The 26,300-nt window shown below is 56.4% G+C and overlaps 1 protein-coding gene across 1 annotated transcript; it reads left to right on the forward strand.

Annotated features, from left to right (window-relative positions):
* Positions 1–2,717: 2,717 nt before the first annotated feature.
* Positions 2,718–13,374, forward strand: IFITM10 (interferon induced transmembrane protein 10; the record flags this gene model as incomplete). The annotated part of the gene is made up of 3 exons (XM_082485979.1): positions 2,718–2,743; positions 3,752–4,166; positions 13,127–13,374. The coding sequence occupies 3 exons, from the start codon at positions 2,718–2,720 to the stop codon at positions 13,274–13,276; spliced, it is 591 nt and encodes a 196-aa protein (XP_082342105.1). The 3' UTR covers positions 13,277–13,374.
* Positions 13,375–26,300: the final 12,926 nt, after the last annotated feature.

A 26,300-nucleotide genomic window follows, 5' to 3' on the forward strand; every position in this document is an offset into this window, starting at 1 on the left:
AAGAAGCAGAGCGCAGACTGAAAGCTTAGAGGACAGGAAACAGAGATCAAGGGAGAGTGGGGAGATGGGATTTACCCCTCCAAGCCTCAGACCACCTGACTGCTTATGGGGCCTGGCAACCCACTGAGGAATTTTACAGGGGGAATAGGAAAGAGCATTGAGGAGGTTGTGGGCTTTCTTCTTCGGAAAAAAGCAGGGGCAGGTCCTGCTAATGGTTTCCGGAGAGCTGGAGTAGGATTTGAGATGGAAGACTTTCTCATGGGTCTTACAATGCTTGATTATGCTACAGCCCACATGTCTCTAACATGATTACAGGAGAATAGCTTTGGGGCAGGAAACATCTTTCTGTTCTGTTTGTCCCACGCTTAGCACAAGAGGATGCGGGCCTTGATGCCACAGTAATACAGGCGATTATTCATACTCCACCTTTTATTTGAAAGGAAAGTGGGCCTAGACCTTATGGTTGAGGGCATGTACGCATGACCTTTAAAGACCCCCAGAAAATAGGAAGAGTGTTAAAATAATGCAAATATTGAGTTTTTTTATTCCTTGTGTCATTATTGTTAAACCAGTTCCCTAATTTTGAAGGGTCACATGAACAGTTTTTGAACCAGTGATGCTGCATATACGCCGTTGTGGTCCACAAGAATCAACCTCTCACTGCTTACACAGTAGCATCAAGAAAGATGATGAATTACCAACCCAAAGACCCAAAAGTGCTCTGCAAACTGTGGGGTTGACCTGGTACCCAGAGAAGAGAAAAAGCAGCCATCCGGCCTCCCTGACCTTTCAATCCTGTTCACATGAGGGAACATGCTTACCTCTGTTGATCCCACGTTCCCCTAGACGACCCTGCTGCCTTCTCTAGACCCTCTCTTTGACCTTTTTCTCTACTCGCTCTCCATCCCTGTCTTATGTTATGAAGAGGAGCAGTCCTACGTACACAACTTTTTCCAGACAAATGAACAGCAGGCATGTCAGTAGCTCCTATGGCAGGCAGCAATCTGCATCCAACGGGTTTCAGGCTCCTCCTGAGCCTGCAGGAAGGATGTTCTGCACAGCTGCGGGTTGCCTGCATTTGTCCAAGACCTCCATAAAAGTTGACAACAGCTAGGCATGGCTCTGCCTCTCCTGCAAACCTCCTAATCCCACAGGAACATCACTCACCCCAGCGCTGGTTCTGCTTCTTAGCAGCTTCTTGGAGAGAGACCTGGGTCTCGTCACAGGCAGCCATTGCACTAATAAAAACCTCTTTACTTTGGCAGTACCCAACACCACTCCAGCAGTGATAAATCACGAACCAGAGGGCAGTTTGTTCTGTTTTAACCAGCACAGGTGCCTTCAGAGGGATTAAACCAGCCTAATGGAAACTGGACCCCCTCCAGGCTGGGAGCGCTGTGGACATGCAAGAATTCCCCTCACATCACACCAACCCACAGGGAAGAACACAGGGTGGGTGCCCCTACACAGGAGCCAAACCTGCCTGTGAACAGCTGGGTGAATTACCGTCCTTATTTCTTAGCTCAGCACTTTGTGGGTAGGCTTAAGGCATTTCCAGAGGATTTCCCTTCCCCTGCAGGTACCGCTCACACAAACTGTTGTTTTACCCAGCCTGTTTCCAGTACTCTGGGATTTCTCTGCTCCCCTTCCCCAGCACCCCAGCCAAACTGGCTGCTGCCTCAAGGCCACCTGTGCCAGGCCGGGCTCTGCTGCTGTGGAGTGACATGGCATGTCCTCACCCTCCCCGTGCCATGGCAGCATCCTCCCAAATGACCTGCAAGCTGTCCCTGCACGGCACCAGCTGCTCTCCGGCATCATGTCCCTGGGGGGGACGCTACCGCAGCACTCCAGAATCAGGTTTCCATGCAGCTCTCAGGGCAGTTGGCAAGAGAAGGCAGCAAGCATTTCCCTGATCCTGTGCCAACCCCAGGCACAGCCAGATCCTCCCTGGCTTGTCCATCCTTCATGACATCCCCACCTCCCTCCCCTAAAGCAGCCACATGCCCTGCGTCCTGCTGCTGGGGTGCTCCCACCCCTGACCACACTGGGATTTGCTCAGTGCCGGCAGGATTTATCTCCCTGCACACAGGATTTATCCCCTTTCCATCTATCCCTCATGACCGGATCACTTTTTTCCCCATGGCTCTGCATCGCCACCGCCTCCCCTCACCGTGCTGTCCCCATATGCCCCTGCCACGCTTGCTTTAGGTTTTCACCCAGGCCCATGGGAGCGAACCCGCAACCCAGGCTGCAGCAAGTCCCCACTGCAAAGGTCTCTGTGGGTGATGCTGGGAACAGTTGGGCCGAGCATCAACTCCTGACAGCCGGGGAAGCCGCTCTGCCGGGGCCCAAGAGATGCCCTTCTCCAGCGGGGCGCTACCAGGATGCTCCAAGCAGGAGGTGACGTCCCTGTGGGGAGGACATGAGGAGAAGCGCTGAGACACGGAGGAACTCTCCTGCGTGGAGCATGTTCGGGGGGGGGGGGGGAGCGAGGGGGCTGCAGGTTGACCTTCCCAGCCCCTAACTCCCCCCCTGCCCAGCCCTAGCCCATGGGTGCCCCCCCCCCCCCCCCCCCCCCCCGCCGCCCTCCCCTCCTCCCGCAACTCCAGCGCCGAGGAAGCCGAGCCGGAGGCAGTGCTGAGCCGGATATGCAGCGACTCCCCGCATCCCTCCTTGTGAGTATCCCTCGCTCCTCCTGATGCCTTCGGAGGAGACGGATGGACGGACGAACGGGCAGCCAGAGGTGGACTATTCTCTCCTATTGGCAAAGCGTGGGGGGGAAGGGGGGGGAACCTCTTCCCACATCCCTTTCCCCATCCTCTGTCTTCATCCCCTCTTCCCCCTCCTCCTCCTCCTCTCTGACCACGATATTCTTCCCCCAAAATAACGAAGGGGGGCGGGGGGGAGGGGGGGGGAACCTGCTGGTAGGTGGAAGGAATCAGGAAATGCAATCCCATCGGGAATCCCGCAGAGATGAGGACTCAGCCAAAAAAAAAAAAAAAAAAAGCCCCCAAAAATAAAACCCTCAGGAGAGAGGGAGGGCGAGGGGTCGGGCTGCTCTGCCGCACCGGGAGACCCGCTTCGTCCGCAGCCGAGCGACCCGCTCCCATCCCGGCATGGGACAGAAAGCAGAAGGCCCCGACAGACAGACAGACAGACAGACCCACAGGCCGGCGGGGAGGGCTCGGGGGGGGGCAGGGGGCAGCGCGGGTAGCTGGCAACTCCCCTGGAGCCCCCCCAGCTCTTCCCAAGTGTTTCTTTCTGCCTGTATTTGTTTCCTTCTTTTTTTTTTTTAATTTATTTCTCCACTCGTGACTCGAGCGCGGGTCACGCAGGACAGCGGGCAGCGAAGGGGGGGGGGGGGGGGGGAGGACGAGGGAGAGGGGGAGGGATGCTGCCCGCTGCTGCCCGCTGCTGCCCGCTCCTCTGCCCCCCGCCGGGGCCGGGGCCGGCGGCAGCTCCGCGCCGAGGCGGCGGCTTCGTGGTCCCCGGGTGTAGCGGTGCTCCCTCCTCCCCCTCCTGCCTGCCCTCCTCTCCTCTCCTCTCCTCCCTCTCTCCTCTGCTCACTCCCTCGCTCCTCTCCCCGCTCGCTCCTCTGTCTCCCGGTCCCTCTCTCTCTCCTGCCTTCCCCCCACGTCTCCCCTTTTCTGCTCCTTCTCCCCCTTTTCATCCCCCTCTCCCCCCCCCTCCCCCCCGCCTCTCCATCCCCTCACCCCCATTTTTCACGGGGGGGGGGCTTTCGCTTTGCCAGGGCAGAACGCGGTGACGCCGCAGCAGCCACCACGGAGAGGACACAGGACCCCCCCCTGGGCCCGCCGTGCCCCTTCGAGGGGGTGGCTTGGACGCCGAGACCCCCTCAGGGCCCCCCACAGGGCTGCTTCGCCTGCATCGCCAAGCCCCCAGCTCTCCGGCAAGCTTCGCCCGTCCTGTCTCCTTCTTCCGCCGTTTATCTCATGGAGAGCAAGAGCTGCAAAGGGGACAGCCTGCGGCCGGCGGTCCCGTGCAAGCACTTGGTGGAGAAGAAGACGATGACCAACCCCACCACCGTCATCGAAATCTACCCCGACACCACTGAGGTGAACGACTACTATCTCTGGTCCATCTTCAACTTCGTATACCTCAACTTCTGCTGCCTCGGCTTCATCGCCTTGGCCTATTCACTGAAAGTGAGTGCCGAACGTGAGGCGCGGGGTACGGGTTGGCCGGAGAGCGGGGGGAGTGTTTGGGGGTTTGCACCTGATGTAAACCACATCTTTGCCACCTAAATGAAAAGGTTGCACCCACTGGGGATGCAGATGGGGAGAGCCGAGGTGTGTTTTGGAGCTGTTGCTTCAGGTGGGGAAGAGGTGCTTTGACTTGCTCCGGTACCCTCGGAGGCTCCTCTGTACCGTGGCGGCAGGGTGACGGGCAGGCAATGTAGGGCTGGCTCTGCTCACGCTGTGCCCACAGACACCCCAGCGCTCAGTCCCTTCTTCGGGATCTTGTCAGTTAGAGAGCTTACCAGGGTAGAACCCGGCAGCATCGGGTGGTCGGGCAGGAGCAGTAAGAAGGAGCCGGCCAGGATCATCCGGTGCCTGGCAAGTTGCGTGGGGGGAGAGGAGGCTGCCGAGGTGCAGGGCAATCCTGCCTGTTTCCCTCTGGCCCTCTCCCTAATTAAAACACCAGAGCTGGTGCTCAGCTACCCCCACCACCCCTCCACCACACACCCCCCAAGCCCTGTAAATCCCAAAGCCAGGCCTGGGACCTGCCAGCATCGTGGGAACGAGCCCCGGGTAGCTGAGGAGGGGGAAGAGAGTGCAGGGGGGGCTTTGCACAGCGTCGGGGCTGGGGGAAAATACAGCCGTGTTGATGGAGAGGAGATGGCGTGGAGCACAGCCAACGCATGGGGCAGGACTGGGTCACTCCCAGTAGTGACCAGCCCCGGGGGGGATGGCGCCCAGCAAACGGGCAGCCCCTCAGCAGCTGCCGGAAGAGAGGAGCCTGGGCTGCCCTCCCCTTCCCTGCCTGCAGCCTCAAAACTAACTGAATGGATGTGCAGAGAGCCCGGGGCGGCTGGGTGGCCCGGGAGAGGAGCTGGCTGATTTGTTTTGGCAGACAGCGTTTAGAGGAAGGCCAGGGCGCAAACGGGCTTCGTCACAGAAGCAGATCAATTAACCCCATCCAGCTCCCACGAGCTGGACTGCGAGTGCCCAGCACTGCAAGGATGCTGCTCCGCAGCCCGTCAGGGTCTCCGGCAGAAAGGCTCAGGGTCGAGTCCGCACACCCGTGCCCTGGGCTTGCCCAGCACTGGCACCATGGTGTCTGCCTCAGTTTCCCCTTCCCACAGATGGGTGATGAGCACCCATCCGCCACCCATCCGCTTCGCTGCTGCCTGAGGGAGGCATTTAACAGCTTAAATCATGCCAGGGCTGAGCATCACCACAAGCAGGACTGACCCAAGGGCAAATCCGGGCAGCGGCAGCCTAACATGAGGTGTGGGGAGGGAGTCCCTTAACACTCCCACTGGTTCAGCCAGCGAGGGAAGGAACTGGCTGCTTTATTATTTTCCGTGTGTCTTTGCTCATCTGAATTTGCCTTTAATGATCAGCGTTTTCCCCATGCAAGAGGCATGGTCACAGCGGGCTAAGAAAGGGTTTCACATCACGGGGACGTGGCAGTAGCTGTAGCAGGCATCTAGGTAGATGCGGTTCCTCAGCTGCAGCCAGCAGGACATCCTGAGGACCGGGCTGACCCATCCCCAAGGGTCAAGACAGAGTAGGGTCTGCCACCTACAAGGTTTTTAAAGGCTGGACCCTTCACTATTTTTGACATGAGGTGGAAGGAAGGGCAAAGCCCAGAAATAACCTAGGGCTGGAGCTTCGTGCCGGGGCAGAGGCATGGGCTCAGCATCTGGCTGCAAAGGTCTAGAGGACATAAACTCCAGTGTGAAAAAAAGAAGCAGTAGCGAGGAAAGACAAACAGGCAAATATGCTCCAAATCGGGGAAAGGAAAATAGGAGATGGGTGTCAAAAAACATCCTTGGATTTTGGACTGCGGAGGCAGTAGCTGATCAGATGTAGGGGTGGTACCCGAGCAGATGCGGAGCTGAGCGGGTAGAAATAACCCTGCTCTGGCCTTGGAGCTCCCCAGCGACTGTGACTCTGTGACAGGGGGAAAAGAGAAACAAAATGTCCCTCAGAGGCACAGGGCAAGACTAGCAAGTGGCCGAAGGGATGGCGAATGCCCTTGCAGGCTGCTGTTGGGATGGGTGGTAGGAGGCAGCAGGGATGCTGGGGTAGTAGCAGAAGGTCTGTCCTGAGGAAGACCACTGGGATGTTAAGAAAGATGTGATCCTTCCTCCCTCACAGCTACTGCAGAGACCTTCACAACATCTCGCCCAGGCTGAATGTTGGGGTCATTTTTCCAGAAGCCTGTTGTTTTCATCTCTTTTACATAAGGATTTTCCCAGAAGTTCAGAGAAAGCAGAAGCAAGGAATGCCCTGGGGACAAATGTCCCTTTAAACAGACTTCTCTTGTTCCTCTGCAATTAAATGTAAGGACAATTTAGCAGCAGATAACTTAAGTCCCAACCGTTCTAGGATGTCTGTGCTCTGCAGAGACTGAGGAAGGTGCTGTGGGAGGGAGAGGAGTGGAGCAGCACCTTCTCCTCCCTGAGTCCATTCTGGGCCCTCTGACCGCAGAGCCCTCCGCCAGCGGAGCACAGGTTTCCTGGCTGAAGGGCCGTCAGGGCGCTGATGGCATTAAACAGTTCCCAGGTTATGTTTTTTCCGTTTCCTTTAAATGACTGAAACATTTAGCAACCTCAGGAATCATCGTTTTCATTATCAGAAACAGCATTTTCAACACCCTGCCATAAGTATCATCCGCTTTTGCCAGATGCATACCCTTAATAAAGCAGCAGCTCCTTCGTGCCCCAAGCCCGTGAGATGTTTCATTATGGACCTTAGCACACCCTGGTATTGCCACCAGTTTCAGCAGCACAACGCCCACGCTGGAAGCCAGATGCGTGCTGGGCTACACTTGAATATTACCGTAAAGCCGTGTCCTTCCCCATACCCGCTTTTCCCGGTTTCAGCCTGCCTGGCCTTTTGCACGCGAGCTGCAGCCTTCAAGAGTTCTTTCTGCAGGGAAATGCTATTTCACGGCGACCAGCGTTTACTAAAAAATGGCAGAAACCCACCCCAGCACCAAAGAATTTATGCTCTTACTCAAAGAAACACACGAAGTCAGGTGAGGGCAAAGGCTGCCAAGTACTCTGTGTGACAGACGCTCCGGCCAAGCACTCTGAATAACAGTGTGACGGCACACCTCGGCTTTATTTACACCCATAGCGGGCCAGATCCTCAGCAGATAGAGCTTGCTGGGCTGCAACGGAGTCGCACCGACTCACGTATCCCTCGGGGGGTTATTTCTAGAGTTCCAGGCTTCTCAAGGTCAACCTCCCGGAGTGCAAGCAAGGCGCTCGCATGTAAGCATGCATTGGTGCTGCAGAAGAAGAGATAAACTTCTCTTTAGGGAAGTTAGAAGGGAAGTTCGGGGCAGTTAGAAACCCTGAAGTAACCTTAAGCCCAGCCCAGCACAGATGTGAGGACCTCTCCAACGTCAATGCATTGGATTCAGTTGGTTTCCATCAGGAGCAAATGCCGTGGCCCAATATTCGGCAGCTCCCTCCCCTCCTCTTTCCCAGCTCCAAGTGGTAATGAATGATGCATCAGCGCCTGGTGGCAGGAGATCTCGCTTCAGTCATTAGGAGGTCCATCTCCAGGGACCACCGGGGTGAGCCAAGTCCTTCTCAGTACCCATGAGGCAGTAGAGCAGAGGAACTGGGATCTGAGAGGAGCCACGGTATGGATGCCATGTTGTTGTTGTATAAAGATGAAGATGGCAAGAAGCCCCGCTGGCTTTTTAAGCCCCACCAGCAGACCGTGGGGTTGCTCACAGAGTTTTCCTGCCCCTCGAGGCCACCAAAATTTGCAGTGTGATAGCAACCCAGGAGAGCTGAACTCTTATGCCTTCTCTCTGCCCAGCTCTTAGCACGCAGCTCCGGGCATGGCTGTTTGCCTTCCCCTCTCGCCGCATGTTGACCTTCCTCATTCCAAGTGGAAGCTGACTGGCACAAATCCATAGCTATTTATTAACCCCAAGAAGCAGAGAGGCTGCAGCGCCCAACCTCTCAGGCAGGGTCTCACCCTGCTTTTTTGGGAGGAGCAACGGTTTATGGAGGTGGGTGAAATGCAGAGGCAACAGCCCCGTGACGCCGGTGCCAGTGTGGTGGAGTTGCGCAGGCTGGAGAGCTCTTGACCAATTCACAGAGCAAATAAATCCAAGGATCCCCTCCAGAGCTCCTTATGTGTAGGAACGCAGAGCTCTGCACGGAAATGGGTTGACAGACAACCAGCTGTGGGCTGCATGCTAAAAACTGGGCTGCCTTAAATACAGCCTCATTAGGCTCGTTATCAACAAACCATTTGTCTTCTCCTGCAAGCTGAGGCAGCACTTTGTACCCATCCAGCAAGTTCTTTGCTCCCAAAAATGAGAGGGGCTCAGCCCCAGAGCAAAGAGAGGGGAGGTGGCTGATGGGGAAGGGACCGGGAAGCAGTGAGACAGTAGGAGTTGAGGGGAGTGCTTGGAAAAGAAGCTGAAGGTAAAGCCCCAAGGGGAGGAAGGGCAGGAGATGGTGGTCAGAGGGAGGAGAGAAAGAGCCCTCAGGCACTGGAACAATGGGAGATGTTGGAGGGCAAGGTGAGCTGGAGATAGTGGAGGACAAGGTGAGCTGGAGATAGTGGAGGACGAGGTGAGATGAGGATGTTGGAGGAAAAGGTGAGCTGGAGATAGTGGAAGACAAGGTGAGATGAAGATGTTGGAGGACAAGGTGAGCTGGAGATGCTGGAGGACAAGGTGAGATGGAGATGCTGGAGGACAAGGTGAGATTAAGAAGTTGGAGGACAAGATGAGATTAAGAAGTTGGAGGACAAGGTGAGCTGGAGATGCTGGAGGACAAGGTGAGAAGCAGGGAGGTGACACAAGCAGGAACAGAGGGAGAGGACACCACTGCCTTTTGCTAGTGGGAGAGGGGAGGAGGAAAATTTGCATGTTAAACCACAAAAGCAGGCTGCGTTTTGTGGTAGGCCAGGCACGGAAGAGGAAAGGAAATGTGTTAAGTTGTCAAGCCAGACCAGGGATGAGTTTTGCCTTGTCCAGGGTGGGATCTGCAAAAGGGCCACCACAAAGTGCTTCGGGGTGCCTGGGGGAACCCCGCAGTCAGCAGATGCAGGATAATTAGTCTTACAAACTGGTCATCTCAGTGCAAAGCCAAAAATCTGCAAATAATTTTAGGCGAGGTGAGGAGGGTCAAAGTGATGATGAGACAAGGGTCTGTGACTAAGAAAACACCACACTTGGATTTGGGGGCGGTTCAGCCTCGTGACCTTGGGGACCTGTCCCTCCACGCCTCACCTCCTCGGCTATGAAAGGAAGCAGCTTCCAGAGGTCCCAGATGCTTGTGCACCAGCTGCCAGCACATTATGGTGATGGTGGCCACAGGAGCATGAAAATAGGAAAAGCTGAGGCTAGGTTATGAGAAAGACACTGGCATTTCCTTAAGGACAGAGCAGGGAAGGAGCCGAAACACGTATCTGCTCTCCAGGAGAGCTCCTCCTCCAGAGCCCGTCTCCGATGCCGCAGCAGGACATTGAAGGGGGACGTCTGCAAGCATCTGGGGGTGCAAGACCAGATGGGAGGAGGTGAGGCCACCCTCCAGAGATGTGGGAGGCTCGGGCTGCAAGTGGTTTGGAAGGAGAAATGCCTTTTCGTTGCGCTTGTGTGCCTCAGGAGCCCTGGCACTTGTCCGGCGCTTAGAGGCTCCATTGCAATATAAATTATAATGGACAATAAGGGATGATTTGCATGAGGGTGACCGCTGAAGCCATAGGGTGTATGGGGAAATAATAAAGGAGGAGAGTAAGGGGACCAAGGACTCCACAGGGACGTTGGATCCAGGCAAACAAGGACAGAGCAGCCGGAGGAGAGCTAGGGAAGGGAAAGGGTAGGGAAAGGGCAGGGGGCTGCGGGAGATGGGGGATGCAGCAGAGCACCATGTGCCGCAGGGGTGGGCAGGAGCAGGCAGATGGGACCAGCCAGAGGGGCAGGGAGGGGAGGCAGCTGGGTGCCCTTTGGCAGGAGCTGAAGGTGGCTGTCCATAACTTCTTTTAGACTCAAACAGCAGGAAAGACAAGAGATGGGAAGGACAAAAAAAGGAAGTGGGAGGAAATCATAGCACTGGGGAGAGGGCAGCCCCGGGTGGCCCATGCTAGAGATGCTGAGGAGCAGCAGACTGGAGCAGGGCCAGAGGGAGAGCCATGGGAAAGCCGAGGGCAGGGGCTGCTGAAGCGCACCGTGAGAAAGAGCCAAAGCGCCGGTCATGAGTGCGAGCAGGCGTCAGGTAGGGAGAGGCTGCTGGGAGCACTGGGAAAGGGCTGGGTACAGAAATTAGGGTGGCAAGGAGCCCCGGGGACAGGAGGAGCAGGAGCCGAGGAGAGTTCCTGGGGCCAAGAGACACTGGCCCTACAAAGGCAAAGCACGCAGCTCATCAGCAGGAGGGTTGTGGAGCTCGGTGTGCTGGCCACACCGGTCTGCTGGAGAAACCTCTGTCTGCCTGGCAAACACCGGCTTGCCCGCAGCAGAGAGTGACTTCTCCCAGCCACAGCTGTGTTGCGGAGGAGGAAGGGGCAAGAGGCATCTGCTCTGCACAGGGTTTGCCTCCGGCAGCCCCGCCGCCGCTGGGAAGAGGAAAGCGTGGCATGTGAGAGCTTCAAAGAGCCTGTGGGGAGCAGCGGGTGGCTTTTCTGGCCCAAATCCGGCACCCCTGGGGCTCTGGCTGCAGGGACCTCCACACGCATCCCAGGGGGTTTTTGGGGAGGATGCTAAACCTACTGAATAATCTCAAAGGTGAGTCATCCCAGACACACAGCCGACACCAAAAGGCGTGTAGGCTCCCGGGCTGCCGGCTTGCTGCCTTCCCCAGAGGTCATCTCCGCTGCTGGGAGCATCAGCCAAGCATGCCACATGCACCGGTTGTGACTGTCCCCTGTCCCCACCTCCAGGAGAATGCCCTGAAGCTGCCAAGCACCCAGCAGCACGGTGATGAGCGGATGGCCCCTGCTCCAGCTGCAGGCTCCCGGGCACGGGGCACAACAGAGGACGTGGTACCACAGGATTTAATACGAGGAGGAAAACAGAGCTCTCATTCTTGCCTATGTGCCTGCCGTCGCCGGCTCCTGCAGGCATCATGCCAGCAGCAGCCACTCTCCCCACAGTCCAGGAGTCATGAAGAGCAGGGGGTGCTTGTGCAGAGAGGTCCTCACTGGTGTGACGGAGGAGGGGACGTTGCTTGAGGGTCTGAGACAGTGGTTTTGGAGGCCCCGTGAACCAGCGTGGCTCAGTGGGGTGAGGGGTTCAGCAACCCTTCCCCATCTCCAGCAAGTCACAGAAGGCTTTCAGGTCAGCTCCGTGGGTAAGCACTGCAGGAGGGAGAGAGAAAAAGTCACTAAGATGTGATCTGAATCCGTCGCGGAGTCTTTTCGGAAAGCTCCTGGTCGATAAAAGCCTTTTAATATTTCTAGGTAGGACTCTAGGGGTGTATTTCGCAGCCTGCCACCGACATCTAGCGTTCAGCCGGCAGCGCCTCGATGGTGCTCATGCTGCGGGCAGCCAAGGCAGACTGCGAAGGACACGCAGCCCCGCAGTCTGCAACCCTCCGGCCCCAAAGTGGGCAGCAAAGCAGGCACTGCCACCCCATGCCGGCCCCTGGATACCCCACTCAGATATAGGAAAGGGAAGAGGGGGAAAGTCTCTTGGTCCTTTCATGCCGCATCCTCATGGCTCCAACTGCCTGGGTCTGCTGAGGGCCGGCTGACGGGGTTTTGGGGACAGGGTTTGGGGACGGGGACACATCGCTGCTAGGAAGGGATGGAGCCTGACCACTAATGTGCTGGGCTCAAACTGCAGAGCTACTGCTGGTGGGCAGTGCCATCATCTGCCTGGCTGTGCCACCTGCTGCCTGACGATGCTATTGCTGCCTGGCAGTGCCACCACTGGCTGCTAGTGGTGTTCGCTGCCTGGCGATGCCATCCGCTGCCTGCTAGTGCCATCTTTGCCTGCTGGTGCCATGTACTGCCTGGCAATGCCATACCCTGCCGGGTAATGTCATCGCTGCCTGCTAGTGGCATCGCTGCCTTGTAGTGCCATCCGCTCGCTGCCTGACGATGCCATCCACTGCTCAACTGTGCCATCCGCTGCCTGGCGGTGCCATCACTGCCTGGCAGCGCCATGCACTGCCTGGCAGCCTGGAGGAGGTGGAAGCAAGCCAGTGACATGGACATTCACAATCCTTACCCACTGCAGAGCTGCCCCAAGGCAAGCCCATGAAGGTCCCAGCCCGCAGGATAATGAAGAGAGCAGACCGCGCTGTCAGGATTGAAAACTGCCAGTGGCAGAGATGCTACACGAGCTGCATAAGACCTGCAAAAGGAACTCATTAACCCAGGACTGCTTAATATGCTGGAGGCTCGTGCGCAGCCCTGGAGCTGCAGTAGGATGCCGTGCCAGGTTTCGCCCGCTCAGCCCCTCAGCACAGATGAAGGCAAGGGGATGCACACCAAAACCGAAGCCACCCTTCTCGCTCGCAGGCCAGGCAAGCTGGAGCCTGGTGCTGCAGAGCCAGGGGGCTGCGACACGGTGGGACGGATGCTTTAGTGCCCAAGGTTGCAAGATAGCACTTCAGTTCCCTTGTGCGCCCTGGGGCTCCAAATGGCGCTGCCCCACTCCAGGGGCCACGGGGACCTGGTTGGTAACAGCAACGGGTCACTCTTCCAGGTCTTCTCCGCTCCCAGGGGTTTCCAGTCCAAAGGCATCACAGCGCTTGGCTTCACAAGGTCGACCCATAGCAAAGCCGGGGTGCAAACCTCACCTCAGGGTGTTTTATGGCACCCCAAGCGTTCAAATGCAGAGGCCCAGCCCAGCCCTCGTCCGCTGCACAGGTACCCTACAGTGCGGATGGTGTTTGAAACAAGTTATATCTTTTTATACATCTCCCAATTTTTTTTTTTTTTTTTTTTTTTTGTCTCAGGTCCGGGATAAGAAACTCCTCAATGACTTAAACGGAGCAGTCGAAGACGCCAAGACAGCCCGGCTTTTTAACATCACCAGCTCAGCCCTTGCCACCTTCTGTATCATCCTTATCTTCATCTTCCTGCGATACCCCCTCACTGACTACTAAAGTGAGGCCAACAGCAGCGGGCGCCGCCAAAATGCCTCTATGCCAGAAGTGTCTGCAGTTGTTTCTTGTAGCAAGGACGCAAAAAAAAAAAAAAACAACCAAACAACAAACCACTCCACCTTGATTGCAAAAAAAAAAAACAACCAACAATTAAATACATAAATAAAAATTAAATGAGTTGATCGGCCCAGCTGAGCATACCCTTCCTGCCCCCAAACAGTTTGTGAACTGCTGTAGGAAAGGGTCTCATTCTTACACACGTACAGGGAGAAAAATAGACCAAGAAATATTTATTTTATGGCCAACAAGCCGTGTGACAAGAGGGTGCGAAGTCGAGAGCGACGCATGCCTGGCGGCAGAAAGCTGAGCTCTGGGGAGCAGCGGGGTCCTGCCGAGTGGGAGGTGTGTGCAGTAATGGATGGTGGCCGCGGCAGGGCTGGCTCACAACATATCAGATGTGTTCAGACCACCCCACCACCCCCGACGTACGGGGGGTTCTTTTCTTTTTCCTCTCTTGAGTTTCATCCACTGGTTCAAACAACTCCCAACCCCTGGAGAGCTGAGGGTCTTAGAAAGTTCGTGCTAGGGAGCCCCAAAACTCCAGAGAAACCCCAAAAGCATTAAAGGGCAGGTTTGTCCTCAGGGTCTCCCGGGAATGCTGAGAAGGAAGGCACCTTCTGAAGAACTCGCCTAAGCCCCCTAAAACCGAGTGCTACTGTACTTCTGTAAACGGTCAATAAAGATACCTCTGATATCTGACGCTGCTGGGTTAATTCCTTCCTTAGGAGAGCGGGGCTCCTGGTCCCTACAGGCCGGCAAGAGAAAATGCTAATGTCACCGGTGGCTGCTTGGAGGAGATTTAAAGCAGGTGTGAGGGATGCTGCTGCAGGTCGGGGCCGCATGCAGCCATAAAAGAGGGCGCAGATCCAGATTTAAGATCGGAGACCTCAGCGACTCCTGTGTTGGTCAATCAATCGCAAGCAGGAAAACGCAGACAAAGCAGGCAGGTCCCCCCTCCCCTTGCTAGGACCAACACTGAAGATAGGAATAAATCACTGCAGTATGAACCTGCTGCTGCTGCAGCACTTCCCGGGGTCGTTACCGAGAGCCAGATTTTGGAGACACCATGCGTCTGCCACTGCACGAAGCAGGAGCTCGGCGCTCTTCCTGATAGCTGCCTGCGGCTGCCTGCAGTGCTGCAAATCGACACGTCCTGCCTTGAGAACACCACAAATGAATGGCAAGACCAGGACCAAAATACAGCTTCTCAGCCCCTCTGACCCTTCATCTCATCTCATATACCGCAGCTGCCTCATCTTTTCCCAGCTGTAAGATGACCTCGCACCCAGGGAGACAGATTGCTGCAGATCAGCCATGGAGCCGTGAGGAGGCAATAGCGTCCACCTTTGTGCCCACCACAAAAGCGATGGCGCAACAAGAGATGGGGAATGCAGACAGGCTGTCGCAGGACACTTCATCCTCTGCTGAGTGTGTGGTTAAATCAACATGCTGTCTCTGGGCTGTGCTCAGTGACGGCTGTGTCATTGTGGACCATGGGGACAGACTATGAGGATGCCTCCCTGAAAGCCTCATGAGATGTCACCTCCTTCCTGCCCAGGGCTCCACACCTTAACCCCAGCTTGGGCTTCATTTATGGGGGAAGCTACAGGCAGAAGGACCTGCAGTCCTACCTGCTGCCCTTTCACTGGAGGTTATTTCCATACCAGACCAGGTCAGGGGGCTGTTTTGCACTGAAGTTTCCACTGGCACTGCGGTACACTGTGCCCTGGGAAGTATCTCAGCCACGAGCTGCTCTATGATCATTCATCCAGATGTTAAGACTCTTCCCAACCTCTCTTGGTTACTTCTTGCTCCTTTCCCTGAAGCAAGATCACAAGGGTCATAGCCATCAGCATTTCCATCCTAACATATCCAGGGGCTTTATCCAGTCCTTGTCCCTGGCAGAGGAAGGAGGTGGCCTGTCACAATAGCAATGCCTCCAAAGAGGATGAAGCCAAAATTACTCTCATTGCAGCCACCCTGAGCTGGCACCTGATAATTGGAGCAAATTAAAGCCCGCTGGGACTGTGCTAGTTTAGGCAAGACCTGAACTAGTCACCCCAAAATGCTCCGAGGGTTAGGAGGAGCACAGAGGTGAGGTTGCATCACCTTTCCCCTCCCCCTGTACCTACACTGAGCTTACATTGACTGTTCCCAAGGTCTTGGCTTGATATCCTTCACCATGTGGGTGCCCGTAGTACCTCTCAAGCTTTGCAGCCCAAACAGAAGCCTGGCAAGATGGACTTGGGGGATAACTCACGCAGTGCTGGAGGCTCAAAGATGGAGGTTTGGGTCACTACGGGACCAACATGCCTGGCACCTCTTGCAATAACAAGTGCATTCCTCTCTATGAGCTGGGACTCGTTGGAGCCACGTTGTAAGTGCTTTTGCACTCAGAGACACACACACACACACCCCGACTCTGTGAAATCTTGCGGGAATGGTGCTGCCATCCCCATCTCCCGTGCCACGCAGGAGAGAGCCACCCTGCTTGGCATGCAAGCGTGGGGCTGCTCAGATAAAGGCAGAGCTGACACAAAATTGGAAGTGACCCAAAGCCAGCCTTTCCTACATTTAACAAGTGTGACAAATGAGTTACCGTCATCCCTTCCCCTGACGGACCGTCTTATCTGCAGGAAAATGGATGCTGGTTTAATGAACCGGGGGGAATATTGAACTGACTCTGCAGCATTTTTGCATGCATAAACCATCAGGGATGGAGAGGGTGGGCTATTATTAGTAACCATCATATTTATTATTTGTTGCCCACATTGTAGGAGGTGCGAACGCTGAACTTGCTGTGCTACAGCAGGTCAGAGGTCCACCCAGACCTGCCTTGGACAAGAACAGGGTAGCAGAAGAGGATGCAGTAACCCCGTGGCTGGAGGATGGGATGAGTGACCCCAGGCAGATGGTCAGCTCCACCACAGCCCTCACCTCGGCTCCACCTGCGCCTCTGGGCTGGAAGCAGCAAAACCCCTACGCTCTCCCCTCCTCTCTTTTAGTGTCCCCCCCCATTCATTTTAATGAAGCCCCACCAAATAGCAGTAGGAAAGCACTCCCTAAATAGGGAAAAGGAGAGGAAGACATAGATTTCCAAGCTTGCCTAGGAAAAAAAAAAAAAACAAACAAAAAAAAAGTCATTTATTCATGCAGAGGTCTTCCAAGCACAGCAGCATCAAGGTGCTTAGCATTCATTTCATCTTGCCAATGTTGGAGAACCCCAAACTGAGATGGCAAAACTGTGTCCCCATTTACTGGCAGGCAGGCACATCCCACATTGCACCAACCGTGCTGTCAAGCAAAAGAAAGAACGTTTTTTTCATTTTGAGGGAACAAGGGAAAGAAAAGCAGCAGCCAAATCCGACAGGTCCTCTAATTGCTTGTTGGTTTTTTTTTTTTTCCCTCATTTTGCAAGAAAATTCTGGAAGTTCAGGTTTTGCCAAGGCTGACACCCGATGCAGCAGAAGGCAGGCTTTCGAGGGTTGCTTCTCTGCCTTTTCACTTCTGCCACTCGCAACGTCGCACTGCGCTCTCCAAATCGCACCTTTTTTTGGCTGCGAAGCTGCAGCCTCTGTTGCACTCGGATAAGGAAAACCGAGAGGAGGGGGTGGAAGAGAGGAACAGCCGAACGCTTCTTGAGAAGCATCTTTTGAGATGGGGAAAAACTGACGGTCATGTTGCCATGTAGAGATTTAATTGTATTCCTTCAGGAAACTGAGCCTGACAGCTTGATGAGGATTTCTTTTTGCTTTTTTTTTTTTTAGCTCGAGGGGAGAAATGGGGAAAGGGAGGAGGGAAGGGGGGGGAGTGATTGTTCACTTGTAGTCGGCATTGTGAGATTGTGCCTAAAATACTGCTGCTGGGTTTGCACCCCTGGTACACAAAAGGCATTTGGGGTGAACACGGGGAAAGGCCACCGAGGCTGATGATGGGGCGCGCTTGCCCCGGGAAGGGGATGCTGCGGGAACGGGGCTGGTTCGCCCAGCCGTGAAATGGCTTCGGGGGGACCCTCACGGCAGTTCCACCATCCAGGAGGAGGTCACGGCTTGGGGGGGGGAGCCGAGTTGGAGGTGCCCTGCGAGGCGCCGTGCTGCGGCAGGCAGGCAGAGGGCCCCCTCGCACCGCTCCAGCGCAGCCGCCAGCTCGCCGCCGCGCCGCCCGTCTCCGCGGCCTCCGGGCAGGCCAGGAGGCTTCAGGCCCCTTGTCCCTTGCAGGGAGCAGGGATCCGTTCACGATCATCCCGAGCAGCGGGAACTCCCCCCCACCTCCCCAAGCCCCACCGCCGGGGAGATGCGAGTCCCCACATCTGGTTTGTGCAAGAAGCAGATGTGGGTGCGAGAAGCAGATGTGGGTGCGAGAAGCAGCGAAGGTGGCTCCTGCACCCTAAAAACAGGCAGGAGTGGGGGGAGAGAGGGGGGGGGCGAAGCGACAGCCCCAGCCCCCAGCAAGCCCCTTCGCCAGCCAGGACGTGTGTGTCACGCGAGGGCCCGGGCGCCGTTACACATTTACCCTCCACGCTGGCAGGGAGAGGTGGCTGGGGGCCAAGCAGCGCCAGGGGCGGGTGTCGGGCCGAGGTGTGAGCAAACCCCGCTGCGCTGACGCAAGCCTCAGCGCTCACCCGTGGCTCTGCCCTGGCTGCCACGCAGGGCTGGGTGATGCCACCTCCCCTGTGCAAATGCCGCCGAGCCAGTTCGCAGACAGAGGCGCATCGAATCCCAGCTGGGGTGAACTGGGTTGGGTTTGGTCGGTAAATGTGACCCTGCCAGTTCTGCTGTGTCTCGGCTCTGGTGGTAATAGACATGGCGAGCTGGAGCTAATTCAGGTAACGACCTTCCGGCTCAGCGCCGGCATCCGCCGGTTCCCGCAGCATGGGTGAACTGCCAGGTGTGCAGGCAACGCGCAGTGAGTCAGGGCTGGAGCAGCCCTTAGCCTGGACACCCAAATTAACAGTCAGAGAGAGATGCAAATGGCAACCTCTGCTCTTCTGTGGGGTGTGTAAACCACCAGCAAAACCCAACATCAAGCTGTAGTATCATAACCCTGCTTCGCTCTGTGGGCCAGGAGGCAGTCACAGTGCCAGCAAGTAGATAGAAGCTCTGGCCTCCCTTCCCAACGATGTACTGATGTCCTGGGTGAATTTACCAAAGTCCCTTCACCTCTCTGTTTTCTCCAACACTGCCTCATCAGTTGCTGGCTTCTCAGAGGAGGAACTGCAACCTCGATTAGTGCCACTGGGTCCTGGGCTTGCTTGGGACCTTGGCACTGTGGGCATCCTGCGACCAGTCCAATGGCAGCAGTGCCCAGATGCGGTCAGCGGATACAGGGGGAGAGCAGGGCGCTGATGGAGCTGCCTCTTCCCACCTCTCTATCCGTGGATGCTGGCAGGCCTGTGCGGGATACGTGTGACAGGTTGGACAGTGCAGAGCGCCCGGCTCTGCAGGCAGACCGTGGCGGTGCGCAGCCCTGCCGGGGGGAGGAGGGGAAGGCACAGATGGCAGCAGATGCTCTCATCAGTGAAAATGATTGAAGCAAAACACAAAACAAAAAAAAAAAAAACAAAACCTAGCAACTGGTGAGAAGCCTAACAAAAACCAGCATAGGAGTAGAGAAAAAGGATCTAAACCTGATGGACCTTTGCACAGAGCCTAGCTCCATGCTGCCTTCTGGCCAGGGGTAATGTTTTTCCCATCCCCAATTCACATACAGAGAAGAAAGACCGTGCCTTGTCCTGGAGCACTGGACAGTGATTATTTTTTAAGACTCGCATATACCGACACGAAAACATTCGGTGTCTCTCCCCTTCCCCTGCCCCTGTCCCCTCTCTCGCCCCCCTCATACCGCCTTCAGAGAAGTGAATGTGACCCCGGACAGCTTCTAGGCACACCAAAGCCACTCTCCCACCCTCGCTGCCCAGGGCAAACCCACGTGTGTGCCAACACAGCACGCTGTTTCAGCACTGGAGGCAAAGGAGCAGGCACGCTTCCCGCACCTGAGGGGTGTTACTCCAAAGCCTCTGCACGGCTTAGCTGCTGCCACCGGCCTCGGCTCCTCCAGCGTGATTGCTTCATGCCGGTGCAAAGGTCCTGTTCCTCCACCCCTCCTATCCCCTGACTTTGACCCATCATGCTGGGACTCAGCAACTATGCCCCGCGTTTGGCACGTCCCTATGCTCCTGCCCAGCTTTTCTCAGACATGTCCGGGGCGGAGGGAGTCAGAGGGAATGTATTCAACATACGATGGGTTTTTTTTTTCCCTTTTTCCCTTTGGCAGGAGTGCCTCGCGGCACACAGTCAGAGCCGCAGAATGAATGCTTCTGCAGCATGCGCTGAGCTGAATGGCACAGCACGCAGCCCTCCAGCCTGCTACTTCTGCAATTAATTGCGCAGTAGCTGCTTTTGCAAAGTGCACGCGCAGCTCCGCACCCTGTAAGTGCTGAGCCACGCTGTGAACGGGCAGATATTTCCATCGGGAAAATGGAGCCAGATCCAGGGCAGCCCCCTGTGTGAGAAACACAGCTCCCTGGTGATGCTGCAAGTGCCTTTTGCCTCCTCAAGCACGTCATCTCTCCCCACTAATGGAGTGACACCATTTTGGGCTTTGCAGGAGGAAGGCAGCATGGTTGGGATTCACCGGGAATCTGTTGGGCTCCATCCCGGCCATGGGATGGGAGAGCTGGAGACCTGGCTCCCGGGACACACACGGGCAGGAGCCAAAGCGGGGAGCGATGCCCTTCCCACAGTTCACTGCACTCAATACGTTTCTTTACGAAAAGGGGTGATACAAAGCCTGGCAAACCTCGCTGTGCCCCTCTCCGGGATGTCGTGGTGAGGGCGACAGGCACACGCGTGGCGGAAACAACCGTGACCGGTAGAATCGAAACCATGTCAGCCCAAAGATCAACTCCAGCTCCAGCCATCGGCACAGTTTTGAGGTGCCAATACCCGCTGCGGTGGGAACTCAGCGCCCTGCGCTGCAGCCAGCGCTTGCTGGCTCGAGGGTGACGGGAGGCTGCCTCGGCCAGCGGTGCAAGGAACTGCATCTGAACACCAGGCGGGCAAGGTTAAAAAAAAAAAAAATAAAAATTCGATCATTTAAAGTAATTGCAGGTTGGCAAAAAGTCTCTCCTTTTTGATGGATAAGGAAGTTGGTTTGGCAGCAATTTCTTTTTTCCTAGTTTTAGTTTCCTACACGATCAGGTCCTGATTTTAATCCCTGCAGGATGCAGAAGGCTCCACTGTGCTCTTCTGCACTTGGCCTGCCATGGCAATTAAGGGGCCTGGAAAACGTTTTAGCAAGAACTGTTACGTGTACAAGCGTAACTTGCATTCGAAACATGTAGCTGGGATGCGATCCATCTTCGGATGCGCCTGAAATCTGGGAAAGAGGAAAAAACAGAGTGGGGCAAACTATTTTTTAAGTGCTTTACCTGAAATAAAGCACTTCCCTTTAGCAATAAGCAACTCGCTGCATAAATTTTGCTCGGCTCATGATGGTTGTGATGGGGGGGGGGGGGCGGGGGGGTATGCTGGCCCTGGGGCTGAGACAATAGATTCACATCTGGTAGATGGGAGCTTAGAGCGTGAGGCTGCTTTGTTCTGTCTGCCTGACCATAACAGCATTGCCCCAGCTCTCCCTGCTTAATTTCCCCTGGGGAAAATAAGGATGCTGCTCGCCCGGTCAGTCCGCACGAGCCATCCAGAGCCAACCGGGTGTGCTCGCTGTGCTGCCCTCCCTCAGGTTGGTTGCCCTCTTCCATATAGCCACGGGTTCACACCCAAATGCCAGAATTTCAGGTTGAACAGGATTGGGATCTAAACGGGCTTAGCTCCCGGCTCCAGAAGGCAGGTGAGGTTTTGCAAGCTTCCATTGCCGCCTGCTCCCGGCCCCTGCGATCCCGGGAGCAGTTTAGCAGCAGTGAATCATTTGTTTTGGTTTCTCCCCACCAGGCGCTTGGCTGCAGTGCCTCGCGCAGAAGCAGTAGGCGTGGGAGAGATGCACAGCTCGTGGGCTGGAGCCTATCCTGCTGGCCGTGAGAACTGGCGTCCCACTGGTCCCCAGCCCCACTGGAGCATCTCCTACTGTTTGCTGCCATTAAGGATTTTGTATGGGTCAAATCTCCCGTGTCCCCATCACCCAGGGTTGCACCAGGGGGTCCATGGGATGGCTGAGGAGAGGTTGCTGGAGATGAAGGCTCAAGAGGGAGCTCAGCTCAGCCTCTTGCTGGAACCAACAGTCCAAGGCAGGTGTCTGGCACCTCGGGACACCTTATCCTTTGCCTCTTCCTCACCACCTCCCCATCCTTTGCTTACCGTCAGTCCGGCATCCTTCTCCCACCTCCTTCCTCGCACTCCTCCCTTGCACTGTGCCAGTTGGGGAGCGATCTTCCTGACAGCCGACCTGGGATGCTCATCTGGCAGCGGCGTGCCAGGCCCAGGGTTGGAAACATTGATTTTTAACTGGGGTTTGGAAAGAAACCGCTGAAATTCTCTTCCTTCAGCAGGCTTTGCGAGCTCGTGGCTCTCTGCCTAGATAATAGCTTTTACGAGGAAGCTTTGGGATTTTCAAACTCATTCCTTTCCCCCTCTTTTTGTCTGTTTTACCCCTGAAAAGGGGTGTTGAGCAGGGGAGAAAACAGCCCTAAGCTGAAGCAAGAGAATACTTTCTCGTTTTTTTTTCCTGGTCAGGGCACTCCGCACAGCTGTGAAGAGGGAGCTGGACAGGAAAACCGGTGGGAAAGGCAGAATGGAAGAAAGACCTCAGCTTCATTCCAGCCATGCTGGGCACAGCACGCTCCTACGCCTGCTCCCACCAAGACCAAGTGCTTCAGAGATGCTAGAGGAGCAAGCGCCCATGCTACCCCAGCATCTTGCCAGTGATTATGGTAACTGGACCAAAATCCATGCTTTTTAGGTAGAGTAGCCCTGGCTTTGCAAAAGTTTGCTTGCTGACAGCTTTGGGTGAGTTGATTTTCTGTGGCAGGAGAAGGGTACAAACTCAGCACTGCTTATGCAATGAGGGGAGTGAGATTTTTAGTATCCCAGCGTTTTACATCTCGGGTGCTCTACGAGAAATGACCTTCCTGGGAAAAATTTTGCCACCAGTAACCGCGGCAGCTCGACACCCTTCTTGAGCAAGCTGCCGGCTGCATGTCCGGAGAGATGAGAGTTAATTTTAAAACATCCGGCATCCATATCGCCAACAGGGAGGAAGGTTCCCTCGATTTCCTAAGCGCTAGCAAAACCTAAGCTTCTAAACCCTAATCCCTCTCTAAGCTGGAGCTGCCAGGCCAGGGCCAAGGACAGAGAAAAAACCCTGCTGTGTTAGCCAAACCGGCTGCATGGCTCTTCGGTGCCACCACGGCGGAATGGAGGTGAGCCCACCCTGTGCAGTCAGGAGCCGACCTGCTGGCTGGACTCCTTCTGAACTCCTAAACCGTTGGGCCACCCTTTGCCGTGCCATCCTCGGACACCATGTGGCATTTACGTCTGTCGTCCCCCAGCGTGGGCGCTTCAGAGGGAGCGAGTCCTGGGGGGCTGCTGTCCCGAGAGCAAATCTGCTGCTCCAAGTTCCGTGAGGGGGTGTTTGAGCTGGGCAGAGCCGGCAGGTGAACCGCAGGCAGGGTGCCCCGACAGGCAGGAGGGGTGGCCCTGCCTGCAGGAGAGCTCCATGCTCAGTGTGGCCCGCATCGGGCCAGAAGGGCAACCTGGGAACCATCTATCAACCAAAAATACATGAAAACACATTATTTCGCCGGGAGCAGCGCAGCACTGGAGGGTGTCCCCCGGGAACCTCAGCAGCCAGGAGGGTCACCCCCAAAAAAAACCTCTTGGCTGCTCAGGCCACCCTCTCCGCGGGGTAACCCACCTCCCTGCCAGAGGGCATCCCCCAAAGCCACCGGGCGTAGGAGCCCCCCCCCCACGCAGCCCCGCAGCCGGGCAGGGCCGAGGCTGCCGGGGATGCGCGCAGGCAGCGCGGGGCCGCGGGGGGATGCGCCGGGGGCCGCGCAAATCCCGCGGAGCTCCGCACGGCCGGGCCGGGAGCAGAGGGGGGGGGGGGAGCAGCGCCCGCTCCCTCCGCGCCGCTCCGCGCCCGCGGGGCTGACGTCACCCTGCCCCTGCGCCGCCCGCGCTGATTGGCTGCGGGTGACGTCAACGCTGTTTTTTTTTCCCCGTCTTTTTTTTTTTTTTTCCCTACACCCCCCCTCCGCCCCCCCCCTCCCTCTCTCCCCCCTCCCGCCCCGTTCCCGAGGCATGACCTCATCGCCGGCGCATTCCCGGCGGCGCGCGGAGCGGCGCGGAGCAGCGCGGAGGAGCGCGGAGCGGGCAACCCCCCCCTCACACCCCTCCATACACCCCCCCACACCCCCCACCCCCCTCGACCCTCCGCCCGCCGCGGCATGCGGGCCCTGCGGCGCCGGCAGCGGCCGCGCCAGCGGACAGCCCGCGGAGCGGCGCGGCCGTCCGCGCCCTCCGCGCCGGGTCAGTGCATCCCCCTATAGATGTCTATACGCGCCGGGTCTGTGCTCCTCTCCCGGGGGAAGGGGGGGTTGGGGGAGGCGGAGGGGGGAGGGGACGACGGGCGGCGCGCCCGCATGTGCGGAGCGGAGCCGGCATCGCGCCCAGCGCCGGTGGGCAGCGCGAAAACATATACCTATATATGTACGTGTATATATGTATATGTAGATATAGGGCTTAAGGTTTTTAAGGGGGTGGTTGGGATTATTAAAATGGGGGGGGGGAATGTTTGCTGGGGCTGGGGAGGGACCAGCCCTACACGGGCTGCGCGGCGGCGATGGGGAAGGGGGGGCCGGCGCTCCGCGGCCGCGCATGTCGGGGGGAGCCGCGCTTGTTTTCCGGGGAGGGGGGGAGGCTGAAAATCCCACCCTGCCTTCGCGGTGTGCGTTTTGCCGGGCGGTAGTGGTGGTACAGGTGAGGAAGGGGGTTTGGGAAGCTCCGGGGAATACCCGCTGTCCTGCTGGGGCCGGGGGGGGGGGGGGGGGTCGCTTATGGAGGGGTTTTCTCTTGGGGGCTGAGGGCTGGTGTTTGAGGAACCGGTGTTAACAGCGCTGTGGTTTTTCTGATGATGAAAGAGGTTGGAGTGTCGCCCTGTGTCCTTGGCGTTTAAACGAAGCCGGCATGTGTTCAGCAGCGGGGGTTTTCATGCAACACTTCACTGCCGCGGTTCCAAAGGCGCTGCTAGCAATTAATGAGTTAAGCTGCCCGTTTAAAATAATCCCCTCCACCTCCCCTAATGTGCATGGACCGATTGATCACCACCCCCACCCCACCACCACCACCACCACCACCCCCCCCCGTCGGTTATCATTTAGTGATAAATGTTGCTTTCGGTGCTGAGCGTTGGTTGTTTTTAAAGATTCCTGGTTATTTCCCTTATTGATAAATAAGTTCCTTCTCCTTCCTGCTCCCCCCTCCCTTCTCTCCTCCCCCAGAATTAAATTCCTGAGCAACAGCAAAAGCTGATGTCAGTGCTTCAGCTTGCATTGGGGGAGCTCTGTGCACAGGTCAGTAATTTGCGGTTTCGTTAGAAGGCAGGACGCGGTGCTGTGCTGTGCTGTGCTGTTAAGGATATTTGGATTTTTCTGGGCACGGATGCGTTTATCCTTCGTATTGCGGTAGTTATCAACAGCTCCCTGGTGGGAGCTGGGCGCTGCATAAGCATGTGTGGAAGAGACCATCCCCGTCCCAAGCAGCTAGCGATGACAAATGCATTGGGAACAGTCGCCAGAGCTTTAGGTCTCCCTCTGATTTGGGGTATAAAGGCAGACAACCCCCGGGAGACGGTTGGGATGCCCAAGAAGCCCTGAACAGGTAGCGCTGAGGATTGCGCCTGGCGGTCCAGGGGCCATATTAACCTTGAAAGCAGCTTGCCCGCCGTGGAGTGGTGTTTAACGTTCGCCTGCATTGTCTCATCCTCCTGCGCTAAGGCGAAAGGCTGGGGGCACGGCTGCCTACGCGCCCAAACGCGGCTGCGGAGAGCTTTGTTTTCAGAAGGACTGGATGCACGGGAATTGGCGCTTATGGGTTTGGCCTTACCTCTGGCAGACGGGGTTTGCTCGCGCTGTTGGAGGGCGTCTGTGCCGGGAGGACTCTCTCTGCAGAAGAGGTTTGTTGGGGTTTTGGGTCTGGCTGGGGGTTCCTGCGCTTGCTTTGGTTTTGCTTGTTAACGGTTCCCAAAACGAAATAAGCTGCAGCACCGAGAAAACCCTCCCGGCCATAGCTGGAGGTATTTGGAATTTTAAAATGCCTGCAAGGGCTTTGCAGGTGCCTTGTGCCCAATTTTGCCTGGCACAGCCTGGATGTGTAGGACTGTCCAAATGGCTGGGACCAGAGAGGACAGTTGGGTGCGTGAACAGCAGCAGGATGCCCAAACGCCTCTTTGCGATGGCAGCAGGCAGAAATTCCTGCCCTCAGCCCATCGGCAGCATACTTGAGCAGCACAAACCTGGGGCTGGATGATGGTCTCCAAGCCGAGATGGCATCATCTCACACCAAAAGGCTTTTAACTCAACAAATTTGGCCCCCGTGGCTTTCAGTTGTCTTGACACCAGGTAGGGAGAAGGGAAAGAAAACCTGGATCTAGCGTTGCTGTTTAAAATCTAGCCTTAGCTAGGCTTGGGAGAGCTGAGCAAAGTGGTCAGAGTCCGTAGGAGTGTTCACTGGGGGCTCTGCATGGAGATTATTCTTGCAAATACTGCGCTGTGTGTGGCTGCGGAGCGTGTTTTTGCTGGGTGCCAGGCACCTTGCTGAGAAAGCCACTGAGGTGCCCTGCCTTCAGAGAGCTTAAATTCACCTAAAATGAATTGCAACGCCCCTATTACTACCAAAACACCCCCGAGGGCTGGGTAGGACTTTGCAGTAGTGTCTGTCCCACACTGCCAAATTGGATCTCGGGAGGTGGGAGAAAACTAGCTTCTTCCCCCGCAGCCACGTCCCCGCAAAAA

Source organism: Vanellus vanellus (assembly GCF_965231255.1).
Source record: "Vanellus vanellus genome assembly, chromosome: 6".
NCBI classification, from domain to species: Eukaryota; Metazoa; Chordata; class Aves; order Charadriiformes; family Charadriidae; genus Vanellus; species Vanellus vanellus.